The 24,309-nt window shown below is 36.2% G+C and overlaps 1 protein-coding gene across 5 annotated transcripts in view; it reads right to left on the bottom strand.

Moving 5' to 3' along the window:
• The window catches only part of LOC105485445 (dihydropyrimidine dehydrogenase), an 875,814-nt gene that overhangs the window by 666,136 nt on the left and 185,369 nt on the right, over nt 1-24,309 (bottom strand). For all 5 annotated transcript variants that reach the window (XM_011747801.2, XM_024793997.2, XM_071074657.1 and 2 more), the window contains one exon: nt 11,797-11,884. In XM_011747801.2, the coding sequence (XP_011746103.2) occupies nt 11,797-11,884 (88 nt within the window). The remainder of the gene's footprint in view (nt 1-11,796; nt 11,885-24,309) is intronic.

Raw genomic sequence — 24,309 nt, 5'->3', positions numbered from 1 at the left:
AGGAAAATAGCTTTTAAGTCATCTTAAATGTACCCGTGAATAGGCATGTCCAAGGACTGAAAATAACAAGGCAGTAAGTAGACCAGAGAAATCAATGGGAATCATCTTAAAGGCATTTGCCAAACCATGTAAACAAACGCTTCTGTTTTAAGGGTCTCTGAGAACATACGTTTTTTTAAAAAAAATCCAAGGTCCACCTAAAGTCTGAGTCTAACATAAGACTCAATAATAAAGCTAGGATTGCATAAGTCCACATCACCAGAAAGAGAAATTAAAATTAATCCTACCTAGGTCCCACCAGGAATTGCACAGAAACTTTTCAGTCTTAAACTTGGGTACACAAGAAAAAGAGGGAAAATAATGTCCTCAGCAAATTAAATTTATGATTTTTATTTTTGGCCTTATTCACACAATCTTGGTGACTTGAAAAAAAAACATCAAGTGTGGAATTTAGTTTAAGGTGGTCCCAGAGGACTGGTGGTAAAGCCACTGCTTGAGGAAAGCAAATATAAATCCCTTGTAAAGAAACATGTCCTCCCGAGTAGCTGGGACTACAGGCGCCTGCCACCGCGCCCAGCTAATTTTTTGTATTTTAGTAGAGACGGGGTTTCGCCGTGTTAGCCAGGATGGTCTCGATTTCCTGACCTCCTGATCCGCCCGCCTCGGCCTCCCAAAGTGCAGGGATTACAGGCGTGAGCCACCGCGCCCGGCCCCAAACCTTACTTTTATTTAAGCTGTCAGTCAAGAACCAGGCAATTGCCACATTACTGAAAGAGAATTAGAACAACCTGCCTGGAGTTAAAGTCCCTTAGTTAACGTGAAAAACAAACATTCCGGAGGGCGGAGCAAGATGGCCGAATAGGAACAGCTCCAGTCTCCAATTCCCAGCGCCAGCGACACAGAAGACCGGTGATTTCTGCATTTTCAACTGAGGTACTGGGTTCATCTCACTGGGGAGTGCCGGAGGATCGGTGCTGCTCAGCTGCTGCAGCCCAACCAGTGAGAGCTGAAGCAGGGCGAGGCATTGCCTCACCTGGGAAGCGCAAGGGGGAAGGGAATCCCTTTTCCTAGCCAGGGGAACTGAGACACACAACACCTGGAAAATTGGGTAACTCCCACCCCAATACTGCGCTTTAAGCAAACAGGCACACCAGGAGATCATATCCCACACCTGGCCGGGAGGGTCCCACACCCACGGAGCCTCCCTCATTGCTAGCACAGCAGTCTGTGATCTACCGGCAAGGCAGCAGCGAGGCTGGGGGAGGGGCGCCCGCCATTGCTGAGGCTTAAGTAGGTAAACAAAGCTGCTGGGAAGCTCGAACTGGGTGGAGCTCACAGCAGCTCAAGGAAACATGCCTGTCTCTGTAGACTCCACCTCTGGGGACAGGGCAATAACAAACACAGCCGAAACCTCTGCAGACGCAAACGACTCTGTCTGACAGCTTTGAAGAGAGCAGTGGATCTCCCAACACGGAGGTTGAGATCTGAGAAGGGACAGTCTCCCTGCTCAAGTGGGTCCCTGACCCCTGAGTAGCCTAACTGGGAGACATCCCCCACTAGGGGCAGTCTGACACCCCACACCTCACAGGGTGGAGTACACCCCTGAGAGGAAGCTTCCAAAGCAAGAATCAGACAGGTACACTTGCTGTTCAGAAATATTCTATCTTCTGCAGCCTCTGCTGCTGATACCCAGGCAAACAGGGTCTGGAGTGGACCTCAAGCAATCTCCAACAGACCTACAGCTGAGGGTCCTGACTGTTAGAAGGAAAACTATCAAACAGGAAGGACACCTACACCAAAACCCCATCAGTACATCACCATCATCAAAGACCAGAGGCAGATAAAACCACAAAGATGGGGAAAAAGCAAGGCAGAAAAGCTGGAAATTCAAAAAATAAGAGCGCATCTCCCCCGGCAAAGGAGCGCAGCTCATCGCCCACAACGGATCAAAGCTGGACGGAGAATGACTTTGACGAGATGAGAGAAGAAGGCTTCAGTCCATCAAATTTCTCAGAGCTAAAGGAGGAATTACGTACCCAGCGCAAAGAAACTAAAAATCTTGAAAAAAAAGTGGAAGAATTGATGGCTAGAGTAATTAATGCAGAGAAGGTCCTAAACAAAATGAAAGAGATGAAAACCATGACACGAGAAATACGTGACAAATGCACAAGCTTCAGTAACCGACTCGATCAACTGGAAGAAAGAGTATCTGCGATTGAGGATCAAATGAATGAAATGAAGCGAGAAGAGAAACCAAAAGAAAAAAGAACAAAAAGAAATGAACAAAGCCTGCAAGAAGTATGGGATTATGTAAAAAGACCAAATCTACGTCTGATTGGGGTACCTGAAAGTGAGGGGGAAAATGGAACCAAGTTGGAAAACACTCTACAGGATATCATCCAGGAGAACTTCCCCAACCTAGTAAGACAGGCCAACATTCAAATCCAGGAAATACAGAGAACGCCACAAAGATACTCCTCGAGAAGAGCAACTCCAAGACACATAATTGCCAGATTCACCAAAGTTGAAATGAAGGAAAAAATCTTAAGGGCAGCCAGAGAGAAAGGTCGGGTTACCCACAAAGGGAAGCCCATCAGACTAACAGCAGATCTCTCGGCAGAAACTCTCCAAGCCAGAAGAGAGTGGGGGCCAATATTCAACATTCTTAAAGAAAAGAATTTTCAACCCAGAATTTCATATCCAGCCAAACTAAGTTTCATAAGTGAAGGGGAAATAAAATCCTTTACAGATAAGCAAATGCTTAGAGATTTTGTCACCACTAGGCCTGCCTTACAAGAGACCCTGAAGGAAGCACTAAACATGGAAAGGAACAACCGGTACCAGCCATTGCAAAAACATGCCAAAATGTAAAGACCATCGAGGCTAGGAAGAAACTGCATCAACTAACGAGCAAAATAACCAGTTAATATCATAATGGCAGGATCAAGTTCACACATAACAATCTTAACCTTAAATGTAAATGGACTAAATGCTCCAATTAAAAGACACAGACTGGCAAACTGGATCAAGAGTCAAGACCCATCAGTCTGCTGTATTCAGGAGACCCATCTCACACGCAGAGACATACATAGGCTCAAAATAAAGGGATGGAGGAAGATTTACCAAGCAAATGGAGAACAAAAAAAAGCGGGGGTTGCAATACTAGTCTCTGATAAAACAGACTTTAAACTATCAAAGATCAAAAGAGACAAAGATGGCCATTACATAATGGTAAAGGGATCAATTCAACAGGAAGAGCTAACTATCCTAAATATATATGCACCCAATACAGGAGCACCCAGATTCATCAAGCAAGTCCTTAGAGACTTACAAAGAGACTTAGACTCCCATACAATAATAATGGGAGACTTCAACACTCCACTGTCAACATTAGACAGATCAACGAGACAGAAAGTTAACAACGATATCCAGGAATTGAACTCAGCTCTGCAGCAAGCAGACCTAATAGACATCTATAGAACTCTCCACCCCAAATCAACAGAATATACATTCTTCTCAGCACCACATTGTACTTACTCCAAAATTGACCACGTAATTGGAAGTAAAGCACTCCTCAGCAAATGTACAAGAACAGAAATTATAACAAACTGTCTCTCAGACCAGAGTGCAATCAAACTACAACTCAGGACTAAGAAACTCAATCAAAACCGCTCAACTACATGGAAACTGAACAACCTGCTCCTGAATGACTACTGGGTACATAACGAAATGAAGGCAGAAATAAAGATGTTCTTTGAAACCAATGAGAACAAAGATACAACATACCAGAATCTCTGGGACACACTTAAAAGCAGTGTGTAGAGGGAAATTTATAGCACTAAATGCCCACAAGAGAAAGCAGGAAAGATCTAAAATTGACACTCTAACATCACAATTAAAAGAACTAGAGAAGCAAGAGCAAACACATTCAAAAGCTAGCAGAAGGCTAGAAATAACTAAGATCAGAGCAGAACTGAAGGAGATAGAGACACAAAAAACTCTCCAAAAAATCAATGAATCCAGGAGTTGGTTTTTTGAAAAGATCAACAAAATTGACAGACCACTAGCAAGACTAATAAAGAAGAAAAGAGAGAAGAATCAAATCGACGCAATTAAAAATGATAAAGGGGATATCACCACCGACCCCACAGAAATACAAAGTACCATCAGAGAATACTATAAACACCTCTACGCAAATAAACTGGAAAATCTAGAAGAAATGGATAATTTCCTGGACACTTACACTCTTCCAAGACTAAACCAGGAAGAAGTTGAATCCCTGAATAGACCAATAGCAGGCTCTGAAATTGAGGCAATAATTAATAGCCTACCAACCAAAAAAAGTCCAGGACCAGATGGATTCACAGCTGAATTCTACCAGAGGTACAAGGAGGAGTTGGTACCATTCCTTCTGAAACTATTCCAATCAATAGAAAAAGAGGGAATCCTCCCTAACTCATTTTATGAGGCCAACATCATCCTGATACCAAAGCCTGGCAGAGACACAACAAAAAAAGAGAATTTTAGACCAATATCCCTGATGAACATCGATGCAAAAATCCTCAATAAAATACTGGCAAACCGGATTCAGCAACACATCAAAAAGCTTATCCACCATGATCAAGTGGGCTTCATCCCTGGGATGCAAGGCTGGTTCAACATTCGCAAATCAATAAAAATAATCCAGCATATAAACAGAACCAAAGACAAGAACCACATGATTATCTCAATAGATGCAGAAAAGGCTTTTGACAAAATTCAACAGCCCTTCATGCTAAAAACGCTCAATAAATTCGGTATTGATGGAACATACTTCAAAATAATAAGAGCTATTTATGACAAACCCACAGCCAATATCATACTGAATGGGCAAAAACTGGAAAAATTCCCTTTGAAAACTGGCACAAGACAGGGATGCCCTCTCTCACCACTCCTATTCAACATAGTGTTGGAAGTTCTGGCTAGGGCAATTAGGCAAGAGAAAGAAATCAAGGGTATTCAGTTAGGAAAAGAAGAAGTCAAACTGTCCCTGTTTGCAGATGACATGATTGTATATTTAGAAAACCCCATTGTCTCAGCCCAAAATCTCCTTAAGCTGATAAGCAACTTCAGCAAAGTCTCAGGATACAAAATTAATGTGCAAAAATCACAAGCATTCTTATACACCAGTAACAGACAAACAGAGAGCCAAATCAGGAATGAACTTCCATTCACAATTGCTTCAAAGAGAATAAAATACCTAGGAATCCAACTTACAAGGGATGTAAAGGACCTCTTCAAGGAGAACTACAAACCACTGCTCAGTGAAATCAAAGAGGACACAAACAAATGGAAGAACATACCATGCTCATGGATAGGAAGAATCAATATCATGAAAATGGCCATACTGCCCAAGGTAATTTATAGATTCAATGCCATCCCCATCAAGTTACCAATGAGTTTCTTCACAGAATTGGAAAAAACTGCTTTAAAGTTCATATGGAACCAAAAAAGAGCCCGCATCTCCAAGACAATCCTAAGTCAAAAGAACAAAGCTGGAGGCATCACGCTACCTGACTTCAAACTATACTACAAGGCTACAGTAACCAAAACAGCATGGTACTGGTACCAAAACAGAGATATAGACCAATGGAACAGAACAGAGTCCTCAGAAATAATACCACACATCTACAGCCATCTGATCTTTGACAAACCTGAGAGAAACAAGAAATGGAGAAAGGATTCCCTATTTAATAAATGGTGCTGGGAAAATTGGCTAGCCACAAGTAGAAAGCTGAAACTGGATCCTTTCCTTACTCCTTATACGAAAATTAATTCAAGATGGATTAGAGACTTAAATGTTAGACCTAATACCATAAAAATCCTAGAGGAAAACCTAGGTAGTACCATTCAGGACATAGGCATGGGCAAAGACTTCATGTCTGAAACACCAAAAGCAACGGCAGCAAAAGCCAAAATTGACAAATGGGATCTCATTAAACTAAAGAGCTTCTGCACAGCAAAAGAAACTACCATCAGAGTGAACAGGCAACCTACAGAATGGGAGAAAATTTTTGCAATCTACTCATCTGACAAAGGGCTAATATCCAGAACCTACAAAGAACTCAAACAAATTTACAAGAAAAAAACAAACAACCCCATCAAAAAGTGGGCAAAGGATATGAACAGACATTTCTCAAAAGAAGACATTCATACAGCCAACAGACATATGAAAAAATGCTCATCATCACTGGCCATCAGAGAAATGCAAATCAAAACCACAATGAGATACCATCTCACACCAGTTAGAATGGCGATCATTAAAAAGTCAGGAAACAACAGGTGCTGGAGAGGATGTGGAGAAATAGGAACACTTTTACACTGTTGGTGGGATTGTAAACTAGTTCAACCATTATGGAAAACAGTATGGCGATTCCTCAAGGATCTAGAACTAGATGTACCATATGACCCAGCCATCCCATTACTGGGTATATACCCAAAGGATTATAAATCATGCTGCTATAAAGACACATGCACATGTATGTTTATTGCGGCACTATTCACAATAGCAAAGACTTGGAATCAACCTAAATGTCCATCAGTGACAGATTGGATTAAGAAAATGTGGCACATATACACCATGGAGTACTATGCAGCCATCAAAAAGGATGAGTTTGCGTCCTTTGTAGGGACATGGATGCAGCTGGAAACCATCATTCTTAGCAAACTATCACAAGAACAGAAAACCAAACACCACATGTTCTCACTCATAGGTGGGAACTGAACAATGAGATCACTTGGACTCGGGAAGGGGAACATCACACACCGGGGCCTATCATGGGGAGGGGGTAGTGGGGAGGGATTGCATTGGGAGTTATACCTGATGTAAATGACAAGTTGATGGGTGCTGACGAGTTGATGGCACACCAACATGGCACACCAACATGGCACAAGTATACATATGTAACAAACCTGCACGTTATGCACATGTACCCTAGAACTTAAAGTATAATAATAATAAATAAATTTTAAAAAAAAATACAAAAAAAAAAAAAAATTAGCCAGGCATGGCGTGGTGGCGGGCGCCAGTGGTCCCAGCTACTTGGGAGGCTGAGGCAGAAGAATGGAGTGAACCCGGGAGGCAGAGTTTGCAGTGAGCGGAGATCGCACCACTGCACTCCATCCAGTCTGGGCGACAGAGGAAGACTCTGTCTCAAAAAAAAATTAAAATAAAAAAATAATAAAAGGCTCAAAAAGATTAATAAAAAGCTGGCAGATTAGAAAAAAAAAAAGCACCAAAAAACTCTCAGAAATGAAAGATATAATTGTAGCTCAAAACTCAATGGACCATTTTAACAGCATATTTGAAACTGGTGAAGAAATTATTAGTAAACTTCCAAGTAGAATTGAAGGAAATTATCTATAATGAAACCCCCACATTATAAATAAAAAGACAAATGTATGAAACATAAGAGTCCTTGAGAACAAAGTAAAAAGATTTAACATGTATCTAATAAGAGCTTCATAAAGAAAGAGAGACAGTGAGTTATTTCCCAAAATGATGAAAGAAATCAATCCAGTTTCAATAATTCCAAAGAAAAATAAGTCGGACAAGTAAAAAGAAATATGGACTTAGATAAATCATGATAAAATTGTTGAACATCAAAAACTAAAAGATCTTTAAAACAGCACACCAAAGGCATATTAACCTCAAATGAACAGTAATTAGACTTCCATTCATTTTTCAATAGTAGCATTGTTTGATAAAAGGCCCCAAAATGGTAAGTTCTATGAGGTGAAAAAATAATAATAATCATTGCCAAGCCTGAATTCTACAGTTAGTGAAAAAACTTTTCAAAAGTAAAAAAATGGAAATAAAAATAGTTCAGAAACAAAAATTAAGATAGTCTGGCAATAACAACAAAAAACCCTTTCTGAATAAAATTTTATTTATTCCAAGTAGAACTGCTTCCACATGGAAATTGCGACATTGAAAAAATGGACAAAAATGTGATTTATTCACATTTAGAATTATTTAGAATTAAATTATTCACATTTAGAATTATTCTATGACACAAAACCCACTCACACTGATATTCTAAATGACACAAACCAACCCATAATACATACGCCAAAATTGGCAGGTCATCTGTAATGAAAACTGGCACATGAGTTCAGAATTACTTATTTAAATCACATGGCACACTCAACTCTGCAACTCTGAAGGATTATAGCCTGTGTACCTTCTAAGAATGTAACAGAGATAGAGGTGGGTGGGTGTGTGTGCATGCGTGTGCATGTAGAGCTTCATTAAGATCTAATTCACATATCATATATATACCAATTAATTTAGAACACTGATTTTTGATCACTCAAAACAGATACTCCATCACCACTGGTAGTCACTATCCACTTTTATAAATACTCCTCACCTATTTTTGCCCAAATCTCCAAACCAAGTCCCAGGAAATCACTTATCTATTTTCTGTTTCTATATACTTTTCTATTATGGACATTTTCTAAAATAGTCCTCCTAAGTGTAATTCTGTAACTTTGGAGACATGCTGGTCAAAGGAGATAGAGGTTTTCTTTTGTTTTGTTTTAAAGCTTTGTTCTCTTGAGCACCATCTTATGGCAGATAGATAAGTCAATACTCTTGAAATGGATAGAGGGGTAAATACTTATTATCCAACAATAAAGATGAAGGAACTGACCTCGTGTACCAAGGGAAACCTGAAATCTTATCACCACTTTTTGTTGCATATAACTAAATCTTTACATTTTTAAAAATTACTGGGTGATAAATTATGAACTTTCTAACATTTTTTTTCTTCTACTTACTTCTTTAATATAATAGGAGAAAACTCAATCAACTTACATAGTAGATTATGTATTTGGACATTAGCTTCTAGGCACTGGGGAGCAACTACAGTTACTGAGCAAGGAAGTCAGAATTTCAGCAAAGCTTTAGAAAATTATTCTGGAAATGATTAATACTTTGTTTGATAAGAGTATAAACCATTCAGCCATTGAAACTAAAAGGCAAGCTGGAAAGCAGAACCACCAAATCTATAGGTTACATTTCTGCTTACATTTCTGCTTTTCTGCTTTGTAACAGCTGTAATATATGTGTGTGTGTGTGTGTGTGTGTGTACAATATATATACAATATAGAGCCCTCTCGATCATATATACATACACACACACATACAAACACAAACATATCAATGTAACTTTCTTATAAATGCAAACATTATTATCAATAATTTCTGCTACTTCGATTTTGTTATTCCTTTAACTTCCAGTTACTTTTAATAAGGATCTATCACAAATAAAAAACTTTTCTTTTACATCGTGTCATTTAGTCAGCTTTTCTGTAACATATATTATACATTTATTTATCTATACACAAAAGCCACACTAATCTGAGTATACAGATTTTATAAACACATGCAAAATCATGGAAAATCGATGGCTTACAATTTGATGCAAAAGTTTTAAAGAGAACATATCGCTATTGTTTTAAATAAAGGATCTCGAAATCAAGGAACACTGTTTAAAACAGCCATTTATTTCACTATATTATAGACTGATCGCATGCATTCTCATATAAAGTAGTGTTTTTTAAAAGAAAATCTATCAAGAAATATAACCCAGTATTCACAGTTTGATGAATCTGAAATGTGTACTTCCAATTGAGAGATACAATTGCAAACAACAGCCTGCACAAACCAAACAGAGAAAAACTGACTGAGGGGGGACAATAGCATTGAGTGTACCTTTCAAAACTAGAGCTGTAATCCAGTTTGCAAGAAAATGAAGAATGGAAGTATTGGCCTAACCTCCACTGAATCTCAGAAGCCTAACACAATACAAAACAAGTGACATCCTTTTCTCAAAGAGGCGCAAGGCTCATTGAGTCTGGTGATTCAATTACTCTCTCAACCTGGAAAGAACCCCCTCCTGTGTTGAGGTCCACTGGCAAAGCAATGTGGGACAGACTACATTGTACACAGCTGGTAAGTATCTAAAAAGCTACAGGCTTTAAAGAACAACAATTTTTGACCTTTTATAATTGCTACAGTGATTCTCCAACAAAAAATTACGAGAGTTTTTTTTTTAATGTTTAACAACATATTATCTTCTCAATTAATCATCTTCAAATATCTCATATTCATATAAAAATATTTTAAATAGATATCTAAGCACAATGTACCATTAGGTAAAGAATATGAACAAATTAATGAAACAGAAAGTGGATTTCCAAAAATAGAGATGACTGTGATCTTGCTTAGACATTTTATAAACTTCTCTAAGAATCCCTTTTGTCTTTTTTTCTACATATTGTGTAGACCCTGAATAAATGAAGTGTGTACTCAAAATAACTACTGATTCTGAAATATCTACGAAAAACCTCGGAAAGCATGGATCTTCTAAGATAGGCCATCATAATTCTCATATTTCCTCATGCTTGATATGAAGAGTGTGAACTTAGATATATGTTTAGCGAAAATACTTTAGACTTCAAACTTTGGACACTCCTTTTCTGATGAGATCTTTATTAAAAATATGATTTTATAAATAACAATTTATTTCAAAAACAGCAATCACTTCTATAGTATTTACCATATTGAATGACTAGGGAAACTAATAATTCCACATAAAAATTGTTGAGTAACCACTATATTAGACATTTTCATATGAAAATATTATTCAGTTTATACTGCAACTCTGTAAGTTAGATGCTACCTTTCCCTTCATAAGTGAAAGTAAGGAGGTAATTTTCCCCAGTTTCACAATAAGTGGTTTATCTAAAAGTTCAAACCAGACTTCAAATCCTAACAAATCTGACAATTCAGATTTAAATCTGACCATGCAGGAATAATTTTTAAATTCTTTCAAAACCCTAAATTGATATAAAAGTATTTATCACTTTTCTCCTAAATTAACTATTTTAAGTACTTGAAATATTAAGAACAAATCTTTATATGTAAAAAGGTACCTGGCTGTTGAAGGAGTAAGGAGTTAAGGTATCTTTACAGCATTTTAGAAAATTAGTGTTAAACGTTGTGAAAGGATTCTCTGTATCTTTATCGGAGACTTTCTTCAGCCTTTGTTCATCCTTAAAGGATCAGACACTTGGGCAAGAGCTCACAATGCCCTCTTCACAAAAACAATAGGTACTATTAATTATTCAATCAATCAACCATTCACTTCGTGAATGAAAACTGGACTTAGACTTATATTGAGTTTTTAAAAAATTAAAGATCAAAATTCCTTTTGTTCTTCTCAAACCCATATAAGCCATTTTTTTTTCTAATTTTTGTTGTATTTTTTTTGCTACAACTCTACGAGTCATTATGAATTATTTCAAATCTTAAACAAATTAACTGAATTTTATAGATAAAGTCTATTCCCTTGATATATCTGTGTGCTAGACTTACTATCAAAGCATACTTTCATAGATGTTTCACAAATCATGTGTTTTGATGATCAATGACAGTTCCTGTCTATGAGTATTTAGCAAGCATAAACTAAAGTGAATCTATTCAGGGTCCTGAATTTTAAAAATCAATTCATTTTAACACAAACTAATTTTCAAAACAGAAAACAATGAACATGGATTTTCATGATAAATCACAACTTGGAAGTGCTTAATTAATAAATGTGCCACATTTTTAAATGCCTATAGAAGTCATATTTAATGCTTTAACTGGATTTGCTAAGACAAGCTGTTATGTTGTACCCACAGATAATAATAGAGAACAAGATCAAATACTGTTATTATTTTCATTTGTGGAGTTAAATCTGAATTTACCTTGTTTGCAATACTTGTGATGAATGATTTAATATCAAGATTAGTTGGACAGCTCTTCTGACAGGGGGCATCTGCACATTTCAGGCATCTAGGAAATAAAATAACTATGTTAAGAAACTACAAGTGAGATAATCTATATATTTTCTACCTTATACTCATTCAGAGTGTGTGTCTAGTAAGTATAAATAAAATTGTATCATTTTTAGGTACAAACATTTTTAAGCAATAAATACAAAGTTTCTGTGTTTCACCTTTGGCACTCCTCCTGGGATGCATAAATGAGAATCATGCTGGCTAGTAACTGCCCCTCCTCTCAGAGTTCCTTCTTGATTTTAAGAGAATCATACCTATTTAGGACATACTATTCCCTCACTCTATCAGTTTTGTTTGATCCTTCACTATGCTGACAATACTTGCACGCAGTTTTTTATGATAAGGTTTGTAATTCTTTTAGACCAAAATTATTATACAAATGCAAAGATCAAAGGTAAAGTCTTATTTTACCACTTGAAATATCCTTTCTTCCACACTTCCCTCCTTCCAGCTTCCCTCTCTACCTCTCTCTCTTTCCAATCTTCTGAAGTCTTTCAGCCTCCATCCCTTTCACATGACAACTGAGTTCTGAAATAGATGCTTCAAAGCATAGCCCAGATCCACCCCCTTCAGGACCAAAGCTCTATTCCCACAACTGCCTTCCCTCTGCTGCTGAAGAGAATGGGCTCCAACAAGGTCAGCCTCCTTTCCAGTAGCAGCACACATCCAATTCAAGGCCAGTGAGTGGGGTTACAGGATCGCTACCCATTCCCATATTTGGGGAACTAGTCTGCAAGGAGCCACTGAAGCATTTATTGTGACTATTTGCTCAACCCCACTTCCTTCACTCTTCTACAGATGTTAACCTGCATATAAACTTCCTGCATATTAATCTCATCTCAGACTGTCCTTCCTGGGGAACTGGTCAGAGATTACATTTCAACTTTGTTGCACCTAAGAACCACCTGGGAAGCTTGATAAATGGCACAGACTTCACAGAGGAGCCCCTCCTGAGTCCAAGTGACTGGCCTGGGAATCTGCATTTTGAAAAGGGCCTCTGAAGTGATTCTAGTGTTCACAGTTGGAACCACATTGTTAGAACCACATTCTATAATTATTCATTCAGGACAACTAAAGCCAATGGCCAGACTCATCCTTTATTTGCACATTAACTTGTATGTGTTTTTCTTCATTTATTCATTCATTTAATACATATTTAATAAGCCTCCATTACATAGCAGAACCTGGGATATGAGAATATAAAAGTGTTGGGAAAAGATCACCATGGTCCTGATATCACAGAACATGCAGTTTGAATGAAGTACAGACACAGAAAAAGTCACACATTGTTCAATGTGGTCAATGAGAATTTGGGTGAAATATAGCATGCTAAGGGAACACAGATGAAAGACAGTAGTCCTGGAGGGAGATAGGACACGCTTCTTGGGAGGAATAATACTGAAATAGAAGCTTGAAGAATGAGTGGACATTAGGAAAGCAAACGACAGTGGGATTCTGAGTGCAGGGTCATTCAGGATAATTAACCAAGAATAGAAAAAGTATGCACCAGTGCCTGGAAAGAAAAGAACGTGACAGGGTAGGTAAACTAATGAATTTGGTTTAGTATAAAGTGAGAGTGGGAGTAGAAAGAAATGAGTGTGGAGATAGACAACTAAGGAAAATATACTACTGCCACATGTGTCCAAAAAACAACATTCTCCAAGAATTTCACTAAGAATGAATCCTACATTGCTCAGTGACAAAGGTGACTAGCTAGCTCATTTTCTATACACTTCCATGTGTAAAGACCTTGGTTCATTTCCTTCATGAAAACAATACCAGTCTCCTTGTCATTCTTTTGTGAGCAAGAGAGCCCTCTTCATTGTCTGAACCAATTTCTCAGTACCTAATTAATATCTTGTTTTTAAATCTGATCTCTTTTTTCTGGTTTGTGCCCTTAGCCTTCTCTCTAAATTAAATTTTACACAATGAGTACCAAAGGCTTTTCATAATCAATTGTCCTCTCTGAAATGTAGTCATTAAACCTCTGCCCTATCATTTCTGTAAATGCCATTGTTAGATTCACATCTATCATTTAGTTGAATTCCTGTCTGCTCATACTTAACGTTTTTTCCCTGAAACACTATGGTTGAGTTCAAAATAATTTCTTCAAAGTATAATCTGCAGCATACATTGCAAACAATATAAAAATCTCCATAATGTATGGCCTATTTGGTCCTTGATGTTAAAATGAGGTGATATTTATATGTGTAACTGTCATGTGGATAAATATACTGAGCATTAATAGTGGTTTGAAAGGATTTTCTTTTAAGCTGCAATATAAAATAGCTAAAAAGAAATAATAAGCCAACTTAAATATCTTACTATTGAAAAAATGTCTTTTCAACAGTTGTAAAAATATCTGCCATTACACAGGAGTAAGCGCGCACACACACACACACACACACACATATATATATGGCACATCATATGAATTCTGGTTATCCCTATGAAGTCACAAGTTTCCTGCTTTTCTTTTTTCTAACACCCAGCTTGAATAATAACACAATTAAAAAATAAAGTTACAATGTCAGCAGGTATAAGTGAACGAAATTAATGTGCAGTGTGTTTTTCTGTTCTTCCAGAGAAATCTTATATTCAACATAAACAGATTCACTTAACAGCATTGACAATGTAAGGATTTTTAGCTGTGGTTATTAAGCCTCTTTACCAAATAATTCTCCTTTTATTATTGAGCTAGTTCACAAATAACAGCTGTTGAAAATGTCAGATGTTAATGAGGCAGGGCCACGCAAACCTGAATTGTAGCATTCTTTTTTCCTTTGGTGTCATGAATATGCCAGAATGGGCAGACTCTGATAATAATACCATCTTGCAATTCTCTAAGCGCTCTGCAGACTAAAGTGCATCAGGCTGCCATTAATCCCACTTATCACTCTGACAGCTCAGTAATTACACTACTGCTATAGCCAGGTAGTCCTAATAAAATATCAACCACTGCACTGGAATGCATACTGGTGAGATGTTTTATTAAACTTTGAGGGGTGGGGGTTGATCATCAAGTGACATTAGTGTTGACCTATTTTTCTATTTGACAATAAATTATCCTTTGACCATGCCATAATAGATATTACAGAGTGCATTTACTGTACCAAATCAGAAAGGTACTGCATTACAATGATATAGGCAAATGGTGTAAATAAAATAGCAGAAATGCATGTCAGAATGTTATTACCTAAATTGCTTTAAATGATTGATACCATGAAAAATCACAGACACAGTACTTAGGGGAATATGTCAACAATTATTGTAAACCACAGTTCCACATAAATTTCTCCTTAAAAGTAAAATTCAAATTACACTTGTTTTCATCTTTAGTCATTTAATTCCCCTTTTACCTTTCAAAGTTACTCTCTTATAGTGCTGTTTATTTTTAAATGCATAAGCAGCAAAAATTAATTCAGATAAACAATTATGTCATACTTTTTCCCCAAATAGTTGTTATAAAGTTAAAGAAGTGTATTCGATTTTTTTAAACTACAAGGAAACAACTTAGAGTTTTCACTAGTCATACACTTTTTAAATTTTTGTATTTAATACAAAGCGTAACAATGAATTTCACTAAGAGCAAAATATAGAATACTTAATCAATGTTAATCTTTCATGATTCGACATGACCATAAAAAAATGTACGAAAACTTAAGTACTGTTACTTAAAGGCCAAAAACTATTAAAGATATATTTATCCGTGATATTTCTCTAGAGAAAGAGAAATATGATTCCTCTTTCCAAATATCAGTGAGGCTAGACAGTTTGACTCCATAGTATGACACCAAAAATATTATAGTGAGTAATGAAACAAGCGGCATTTCATTCTTCACACATCTGAGAACAGATGCCTGCTTCTTTTATTGGTAACCATCCACAGCATTTGGGATTGTAACCTATACTTGTTAAAGAATTTTCTACTCATGAGTTTAAATATCTGAATTAATTTCTTTCTCAGTTAAAAAATAATAGTAATGATAAAGCACATACACACAAATCTATCTGAAACCCTTAAAACTCCCACTGCATTGTCTTAGCTTTGCTAGACTTTGGTTTAATTGAATCAGCACTGTTTCATCAGGCTATGTAAATATACATTAATCTATATATAATGGCATTAAGCAAGAAAGTACATTAAAAATTAAAATATTTTCCTAATATTAATAGTGCATTTCCTTAGATATTTAATGTTCAATATAATCATTTGGAAAGTCTACCTAATTTAGATGTATCAGATGGATTTAAAACCTTGTTTCCCTACCCTATAAGCACCAGTGTAGGAAAATATATAGTTTAGTATCTTCCCCAATGGTGCAGTATGTCTGCTGAAAACCGGGCAGAATCAACTATCAAGTTGAAAAGAAATGTGAATAAAGAAATCGAAGTTGGAAGTGTCATACATGTATGAGTTCCACGACTTCTATCCTTTGCTTCCAGATCCTACCATAATAAAAAGAGACAAGAAAGATGGCTAATATCTTTAAAACATGATGGGACTAACTCCATGTTCTGATCCATTAAGCAGTCAAAACAGCCAAAAGCCATCCTCAGCTTCCAATAATTATCTGTCTATTTATACCTCTGTGCTTCTCTTAATAATCCATTAACAGCCCTTCCTATGTACTTCTGACTCTGCTTCTCTGATTACACCACAGGTTCTTAACAGCTTAGGGCTATCTGGAACTAACTTTGAATATTCTTAAATATGCATCTTGCCCCAGCCTTTATTATACTGAGCTGGAATCTATGATAACATCAATAAAAATAACTGAATTTTTAATGCTGTGCAGCATTACGCCTTTTAACCACACCTATGATGTTCGTGTTTTGAGGCTTTTAATATTTATTTACATGTATAAGTTAATACCAAACATAATTTTAAATAGCTATTTATCTACTAGAAATTTCCTTCTGCACATGGGTGCTTCAAAAGGATTCAAGAGAAGCAAATTTAGAACAGAACACAATTCACACAACTGATGCTCAAAATTATTTACTGGATGATAATAACCAGGAAGCTGGAAATAAAACATAGTTGAGAACTTTCCTACAAGTATTTTCTGAAGTCTATGTCAGGGGATTATTGGTTTTACCATATAAAAGCTTTAAAATGTATAGTTTATACTTTTTTGCATATTTTGAATTAAATGAAGGTACTTATATTAAATTCTATACTCTTTATTTATCTTCATCCATAACAGATTCCTAAAAATTTATAAGATACTTCTATCTCTACCTCATAGATGAGGCTCCAGTCATCTCCCACAAGCACAAAAGACCAGTGGCCAAGGCAGTGGAGGAAACGACTAAAACACATTTAGTATCTTACACCCAGGACTATCCCATCTACGTATAAAAACAGGTTAGAATTTTAAAAGGTGGTATTCTACTGACCCCATCTCTTGATGACATCAGTGCTTCCTTGCCAGAGTAATTTGAAGACTGAGAAAAAAGCAGTTAAGAAGTCACAGCTAGAAAAAGACTACAGTATTATCTCTCCTGGAGTCCAATTTTAGTTTAGGGAAAAAAAAGTAAAAGGTAGTCTTGACTGTCTCCTCAAGAGGTTTCTCAAGTCCAGATGAAAAGGTTGGGTTTTACAGTATCACGCAGTTTTGAAGGCTTACCCAACCTTAGTAGTCATTGAGGCACTATGACTCAGAGAAGGAAAGTGACTTATCCTAAATCTTCCTCAGAGTTTATGGCAAGCTTTTCTAACTCAATCCATTGTCTGTTCTAGTCTGTAACATTTATTTTCTTCTAATTCATGTGCGATTATTAGGAAGCTAGTTTTATTGCAATTTTAAGCAACTGTGATTTAGCCATTTGTGCTGAAAATATACTTTGATTAGCATATCCTTATTAAAAACTTAAATATGCCACAAAAATCCTCAATAGCATAAGAAACCACAACCTCAATCAAGTCCTTCATGCTGTCTTACAAGCAAATAAAATATCTTCATAAAAACTTAGTACATATCACCTTTTATAAAATTTTAAACAAAGATTGCCCTGTTTTACTATACAGGAAAAAGATATCTTTATGATTGTTAAAGACTGTTGCTCTTAAACGTATTTGTTTTGCTTTCTTACCTTGAAAGAGATCTGGACAAAGAAGAAAAAGATTCAAAAATAGGCTTTTGGCATACAGTGGTGGAACAAGAAAGATGTGATGGAAATGGTATACATTAATAACCGCAAAGGAGTCACTGGGAGAAAATACACACATCATGAATACAGGTACAGACAGTTATAACCAGGAATGAAAACAGAACAGAGCCCATATAAAGAAAGTAGCGTCAGTACTTAACACTTTCTGAATCTACTGGGGCTCTCACTTATTGGAAATATAAACGCTATATAAATGAAAAGATTTAAATAGTAACACTGAACAACAATGACCAAAAGGCCAAAAGAAAATGTTTTTTTTTGTTTTGTTTTGGGTTTTTTTGTTCCTAAATGAATGTACTGACAATTATGCTGAAAATTATGGGATTGAATGAAATTACTGTAGGTTGCAGCATGAAGGAAAAGTGTCCCAATTCTGACTACTCCCTGTTAGAAAGTTATTTATGGAGCATAAGATCGTGGTTTATAAACTGAATTGTTAAAATTGAACAAAAATAAGTTATTAATTACAACTATTAGAAGTAATTAAATATTAGCTATTGACCAGTTTTTATATATCAATAATACAGAAACAGTAACAGTAAAGTCAATGAATACAGGAAAAAATACGTAAAAGCATTCATTAAATGTTTTCCTGCCCAGTAGATATCTGAGCACTAAAATAGCTGATATAATTTGATCCCTGTCACCTGCAGCTACAAGTGAGGTATACTCTAATCAAGAAAACCAGAGAATACCATAGATAAAAGCTCTGCTTTATGTCCTGGAGGGACGGGCTTGTTGGCAACCCTCTCCTAGGAAGCCATTCTTTATTCACCTTAAAGATGGTGGGGACTGAGAGTATGTACTTAAAGGGATTGAGGAAGATGGCATGATTCAAGAAGATCAAAGTTTCTTCTGTCTTGTAGTAATGAGGAAAATAGCGATAAGCCATGTACCTAGGATAGGATGCTTTATAGAATCTGTCTATATTTAGCATAAGTCAGTCAGATAATACATAGCATATATGTATTTAGTGTGTGCATTCACCCAGACTTTCATGTATGCTAATATTAAGTGCTCAAATGTGCTTGCTCATCCACAGCCTTTAAGTGTATTAACTCAGAAAACGTAACATTGAGGTTAAGAGTACAAGCTCCGGTGCTTGATTGCTCATATTTAATTGTTGACTTCACTTTACTGGTTTTAAGATGTTAGGCAAACGACTTAAACTCTCTGAGCATGAGTTTTCTCACTTGCAAATGGGGATAACTTGTACATCAAATTGTTGCAATAATTTTTAAAGATTATACCCTTATATGCATTTCTTTAGTAACAGGTATTCTCTATAATCTTCAACATATTCTGAAAGTTATATATTGCTTTATCTTCCTTAATGTGGAAGGAGGTAGTGAAGTGTCAAGGTGTAATGTTTTATAATTATTTATGTACATTTAACATAGCAGACATCTGACAAACATACACATATGCTTTAAGTCTTCATTTTCTCCATACAGGATTTCAGAAGAAGGAAAAGTTATTTTCCTCTCAGGAGAACCACAGAAGACTTCTTAGACTGAGAAACTTATGCTGACAGTTGAGGAACAGGTAGGATTTGACCATGTAGAGATTAGTATAATAGAAATGAATACTGAGACCAAGTTATCAATGCTATACGGTTCTTTTTATTCTACACAGCAGCTGCCACCACACCATGTACATTTTAACTGCTCAAAAATGTGAAATGAATGAATAAATGAATGAAAAAAATACAGGGAAAAGAAACTATTGCCTAATGCAATCCATTAAAATAGATCATGCCGTTGCCAGCACACCATGTACATTTAACTGCTCAATAATGTGGAATGAATGAATGAATGAATGAATGAATGAATGAATGAAAAAACACAGGGAAAAGAAACTATTGCCTAAGGCAATCCATTAAAATAGATTATGCCGCTGCCATCACATCATGCACATTTCACTACTCAATAATGTGAAATGAATGAATGAATGAAAAAAATAGAGGGAAAAGAAACTATTGCCTAATACAATCCATGAAGATAGATTATGGCTTCATCCAGGACGAAGACTATAATTCAGCCAGGCGTGGTGGCTCATGCCTACAATCCCAGCACTTTGGGAAAGGTCATGGTGGACCGTTCCAAAGATTATGAGGTCAGGAGATTGATACCATCCTGGCTAACACGGTGAAACCCCGTCTCTACTAAAAATACAAAAAAAATTAGCCAGGCGTGGTGCCACACACCTGCAATCTCAGCTACTCAGGAGGCTGAGGCAGGAGAACCGCTTGAACCCGGGAGGCAGCGGTTGCAACGAGCCGAGATCACGTCACTGCACTCCACCCTGGGTGACAGAGCGAGACTCCATCTTAAATAAATAAATACATAAATAAATAAAACAAAAGACTGTAATTCATCTTTGGTTCTCAGTGTATATCCTAGATGGCACATGTATAGGTGCTCATGTGTGTTTAGGAAACATTTCTCAGTCACTGTACTTCAGGAAATCAAACAACAAAAATACATGTCAATCTCATCAGTGGTCCAATATTATTTACATTGTACTGTATATGGAATCCTTTCCTGTTGAGGCTTTTGGTTGTTTCCCTATGGTAATGGTATGATGTAAAAAATATTCTCCTAAAATAATTAAATTAAAAATGATAGGTTGAACAACACAATGTACTGTGAAACTTGTACTGTTGAAAATGGCTACATTCTAGCTAAAAATGTGACTGGTCTTTATTATGGGTTTGAAAAGTATCTGAAGGATGCAACTGGTAAGTATGAGGATATATGTGACAAAAGATGCTTTCCTTTATTCCTGCTCCACACATTATCTCCTAGCTATTCTGTACAGCCTATCTCCCTTCCTTTTTTAATTGTTGTCATCTTATGATATGGCAACAAAATATTTCTTATGTTCCAGGGTAGGGTAGCAAATTTCCCTGACAAAGTAGGCTATCCATGTATAAATATGGTCTGTCTTTCTGTAAGTTCTGAAAGTTATATATTGCTTTCTCTTCTTTAATGTGGAAGGAATTAGTGAAGAGTCAAAGAAAAATGTTTTACAATTATTTATGTACAATAAGCATAGTACACATCTGACAAACATATACATATGCTTTAAGTGTTCAGTCCAACGATTTTTACATTTTGCACTGGTCATATGAATTAACCAGGCAAAAGCAAACCAATGATACTCCCATATATGCATTTCGTTTCTCAAAATCCTTCCAGAGTCTTACAAAGAATTCAGTTAAGAGTTTTAATAGAGAAGAGTTTTAATAGAAGAGTTTTAAAGAGTTCAGTTCACAGTTTTAATAGAGAAATACCTATATCTTATATACCACATTAATTTGAATATGTTTACATAAATGCAACCACATATATCCATAATATATAATAGTTACACATTTAGTTAACATGTAGCCATATTCAGAAGCCCATTCAGAGTAACTTTTATAATCCCATCATTTTATAGTTACTATTTTTAATTTAACTAAAACAAGCCATATGTAATTATTTTTTGGAAACCAAGATATTGTTGCTTGCTCACCACCACTATGGTTCCCTTCATATTCTAGACAGCTATTACATGATGCTTAATACACTTTTGATCCTTCACAGACCATGATGACAGTACTAACAGTTTTTATTACAGCTTTCCTACTGCACTGTAATCTTATTTCACCTGGACCATTTCCCCACTAGTGTTATAAATGCTTTGCTTTATATCAAATAATTACCCAGACTTCACAGAAAAAAAAAATTTTGTGTTGCATATTCACATGCTATGCAAATTATCTTCTTAATTTTTGAAACACCTGTTGTATGTTTATCTTAATTTCAATGAAGCCCCTTAGAAAAGTTTAAAAAACTAATATATATTTTTCATAGATGCCCTAGAAGTAAACTTTTCATCAAACTTCAAAACTGAGAAAACTCTATATTTTATGACATATTTGCAGACAATTTCAGAAATAATATATTAGTAATAGTAATCTGACATATAGATTTACAGTGCATGTACCCCAGAACTCAATGAAAAATAAAAATTTTAAAAAAGATGTGAAAGTCTTTTTAAAAAAGATGTGAAAGTCACATTGTTAAATCCACAAATAAAATAGGTTATTGGTTCCTATACAATTCCTAGATGTATGGAATATGTTTGTTGTGAAAAAAACAGTATGTAGACAAATACATAAACCTACCTTAGGGCATGTGGACTAAGATTTGGGATAGATTTTACTTTTCACAATGCTGTATTGTTTGCATTTTTTGCAGTAAGTAAGTATAACTTACACTATTAAAAAACAAGACATAGATGTTGACGAAAATCACATTATCTTAAGTAATTTTTACTCTTTGCACTGGTCATATGAATTAACCAGGCAAAAGCAAACCAATGATACTCTCATATATGAAATTCCTTTCTCAAAATCCCTCCAAAGCCTTACAAAGAATTCACTTAAGAGTTTTAATAGGGTGACCATAATTGATATACAACTGACCATAGGTTTGAACTACATGAGCTCACTTACACATTGGCTTTTTTTTCAACCAAACAAGGATTGAAAATGCAGTATTTGTGGAATACAAAATTTGCCTATAAGGAGGGCCAACTGAGGAACTTGAGTATGTGCAAATTTTGGTATATGCAAGGGTCCTGGAAACTCTCTAGCATATACCAAGGATAACGATATTTCTGAGTATTTGGTGGCTCATACATCTACCATAAAAAAGGGCTGAGGTGGATGTAAAGAATACTGAGTGCAAATGCAAGTTCTGGAGGCACTCATTAATTAAGCTGAAACAATAGTAAAAAAAATTTGGCCTTAAAATTAAAAGATAGTATTCATCAATAATAGAACCTTGAAGTAAATAAATGTTTCCACATATTAGTCATCTAGGTATAACTGAATAACAAATAATTCAACTCAAAATTATTAAAAGGTTCTGTGTTCTAAGTCTGTGATGGCAAAAGGGAGGAGTTACTAGAACTTACTTAGAAGATGATAATATATTGGACACATACTTCATGGAGAGGGCTTTCAAAATATATATATATACACACATATATATACACATACAAACATATATGCATACACAGACACACACACACACACATATATAGAAGGGGACAGTGGCTCATGCCTGTAACCTCAATGCTTTGGGAGAGTTACTTCAGGTCAGGGTTCCATATCAGCCTGTGCAACACAGAAAGACCCTGCCTGTACAAAAAAAAATATATATATATATGAAAGAAATTAGCCAGGTATGGTGTCTCTACTTTAGGCACAGCTACTCTATAGACTGAGGCAGGAAGATTGCTTGAGCCCAGAAGGTCAAGGCTGCAGTGACCTATGATTGCACCACTGCACTCCAGCCTCGGTGACAGAACACTGTCTCTAAAAATGATTTTTTTTAGATAGAGTCTCTCTCTGTTGCCCTGACTGGAGCGCAGTCGTGCCATCTCAGCTCACCGCAACCTCTGCCTCCTGGGTTCAAGCTATTCTCATGCCTCAGCCTCCCAAGTAGCTAAGATCACAGGCCTGTGCCATCACACCCGGCTAATTTTTGTATTTTTAGTAGAGACTTTCACCATGTTGGCCAGGCTGGTGTCGAACTCCTGACCTCAGGCAGTCCACCCACCTCAGCTTCCCAAAGTGCTGGGATTACAGCTGTGAGCCACTGTGCCTGACCTAAAAAAGATTTTTTTGTGTGTGTAGTTTTTTTCTTTAAAAGTGCAACAGTGATTGCCATTATTATAGAGGCTGAAATAGCACATTTGGAAAGCAATGGCCGTATATGAATTGTATTCCTCTTAGAACTGTTGAGTTTCACGTGTGGCGTCCATACAAGTTTATTTGGTAGTTTTATTCCATAAAAATGGTGCCACTCTCCCATTTACAAAAATAAAAAGCAAACCTTCACACACACGCGTGTGCGCGCGCGCACACACACACACATTAAATTTAAATTAAATTTAAATTTAAATATTCATTCATTTTACTTAGCTAAATCTATGTTGATTATGCCAAATGAAAGGATAATTTATTCAGCACAATTTTTTTTCTAAAGTTTTAATGCAATCCTGGTGATCTTTTTAAAATCCCTATCTGATCATGATATTCTCCTTAAGCGGAGAATCTTGGTACAATATCATCTCTGAGCCTCGGCTTCTATTGAATTTCCACAGCTAGAGCTGCAACACCTGCCCGATGCTAGAACTCTGCTCGTAGTTCCATGTGTAGGTCATTTTCAAACTGTGCATTCCACA

The sequence above is a fragment of the Macaca nemestrina genome, chromosome 1 (assembly GCF_043159975.1).
Source record: "Macaca nemestrina isolate mMacNem1 chromosome 1, mMacNem.hap1, whole genome shotgun sequence".
Lineage (NCBI taxonomy): Eukaryota > Metazoa > Chordata > Mammalia > Primates > Cercopithecidae > Macaca > Macaca nemestrina.
Note: the sequence above shows the minus strand (reverse complement) of the source record. Positions and strands in the feature narration are given on the sequence as shown.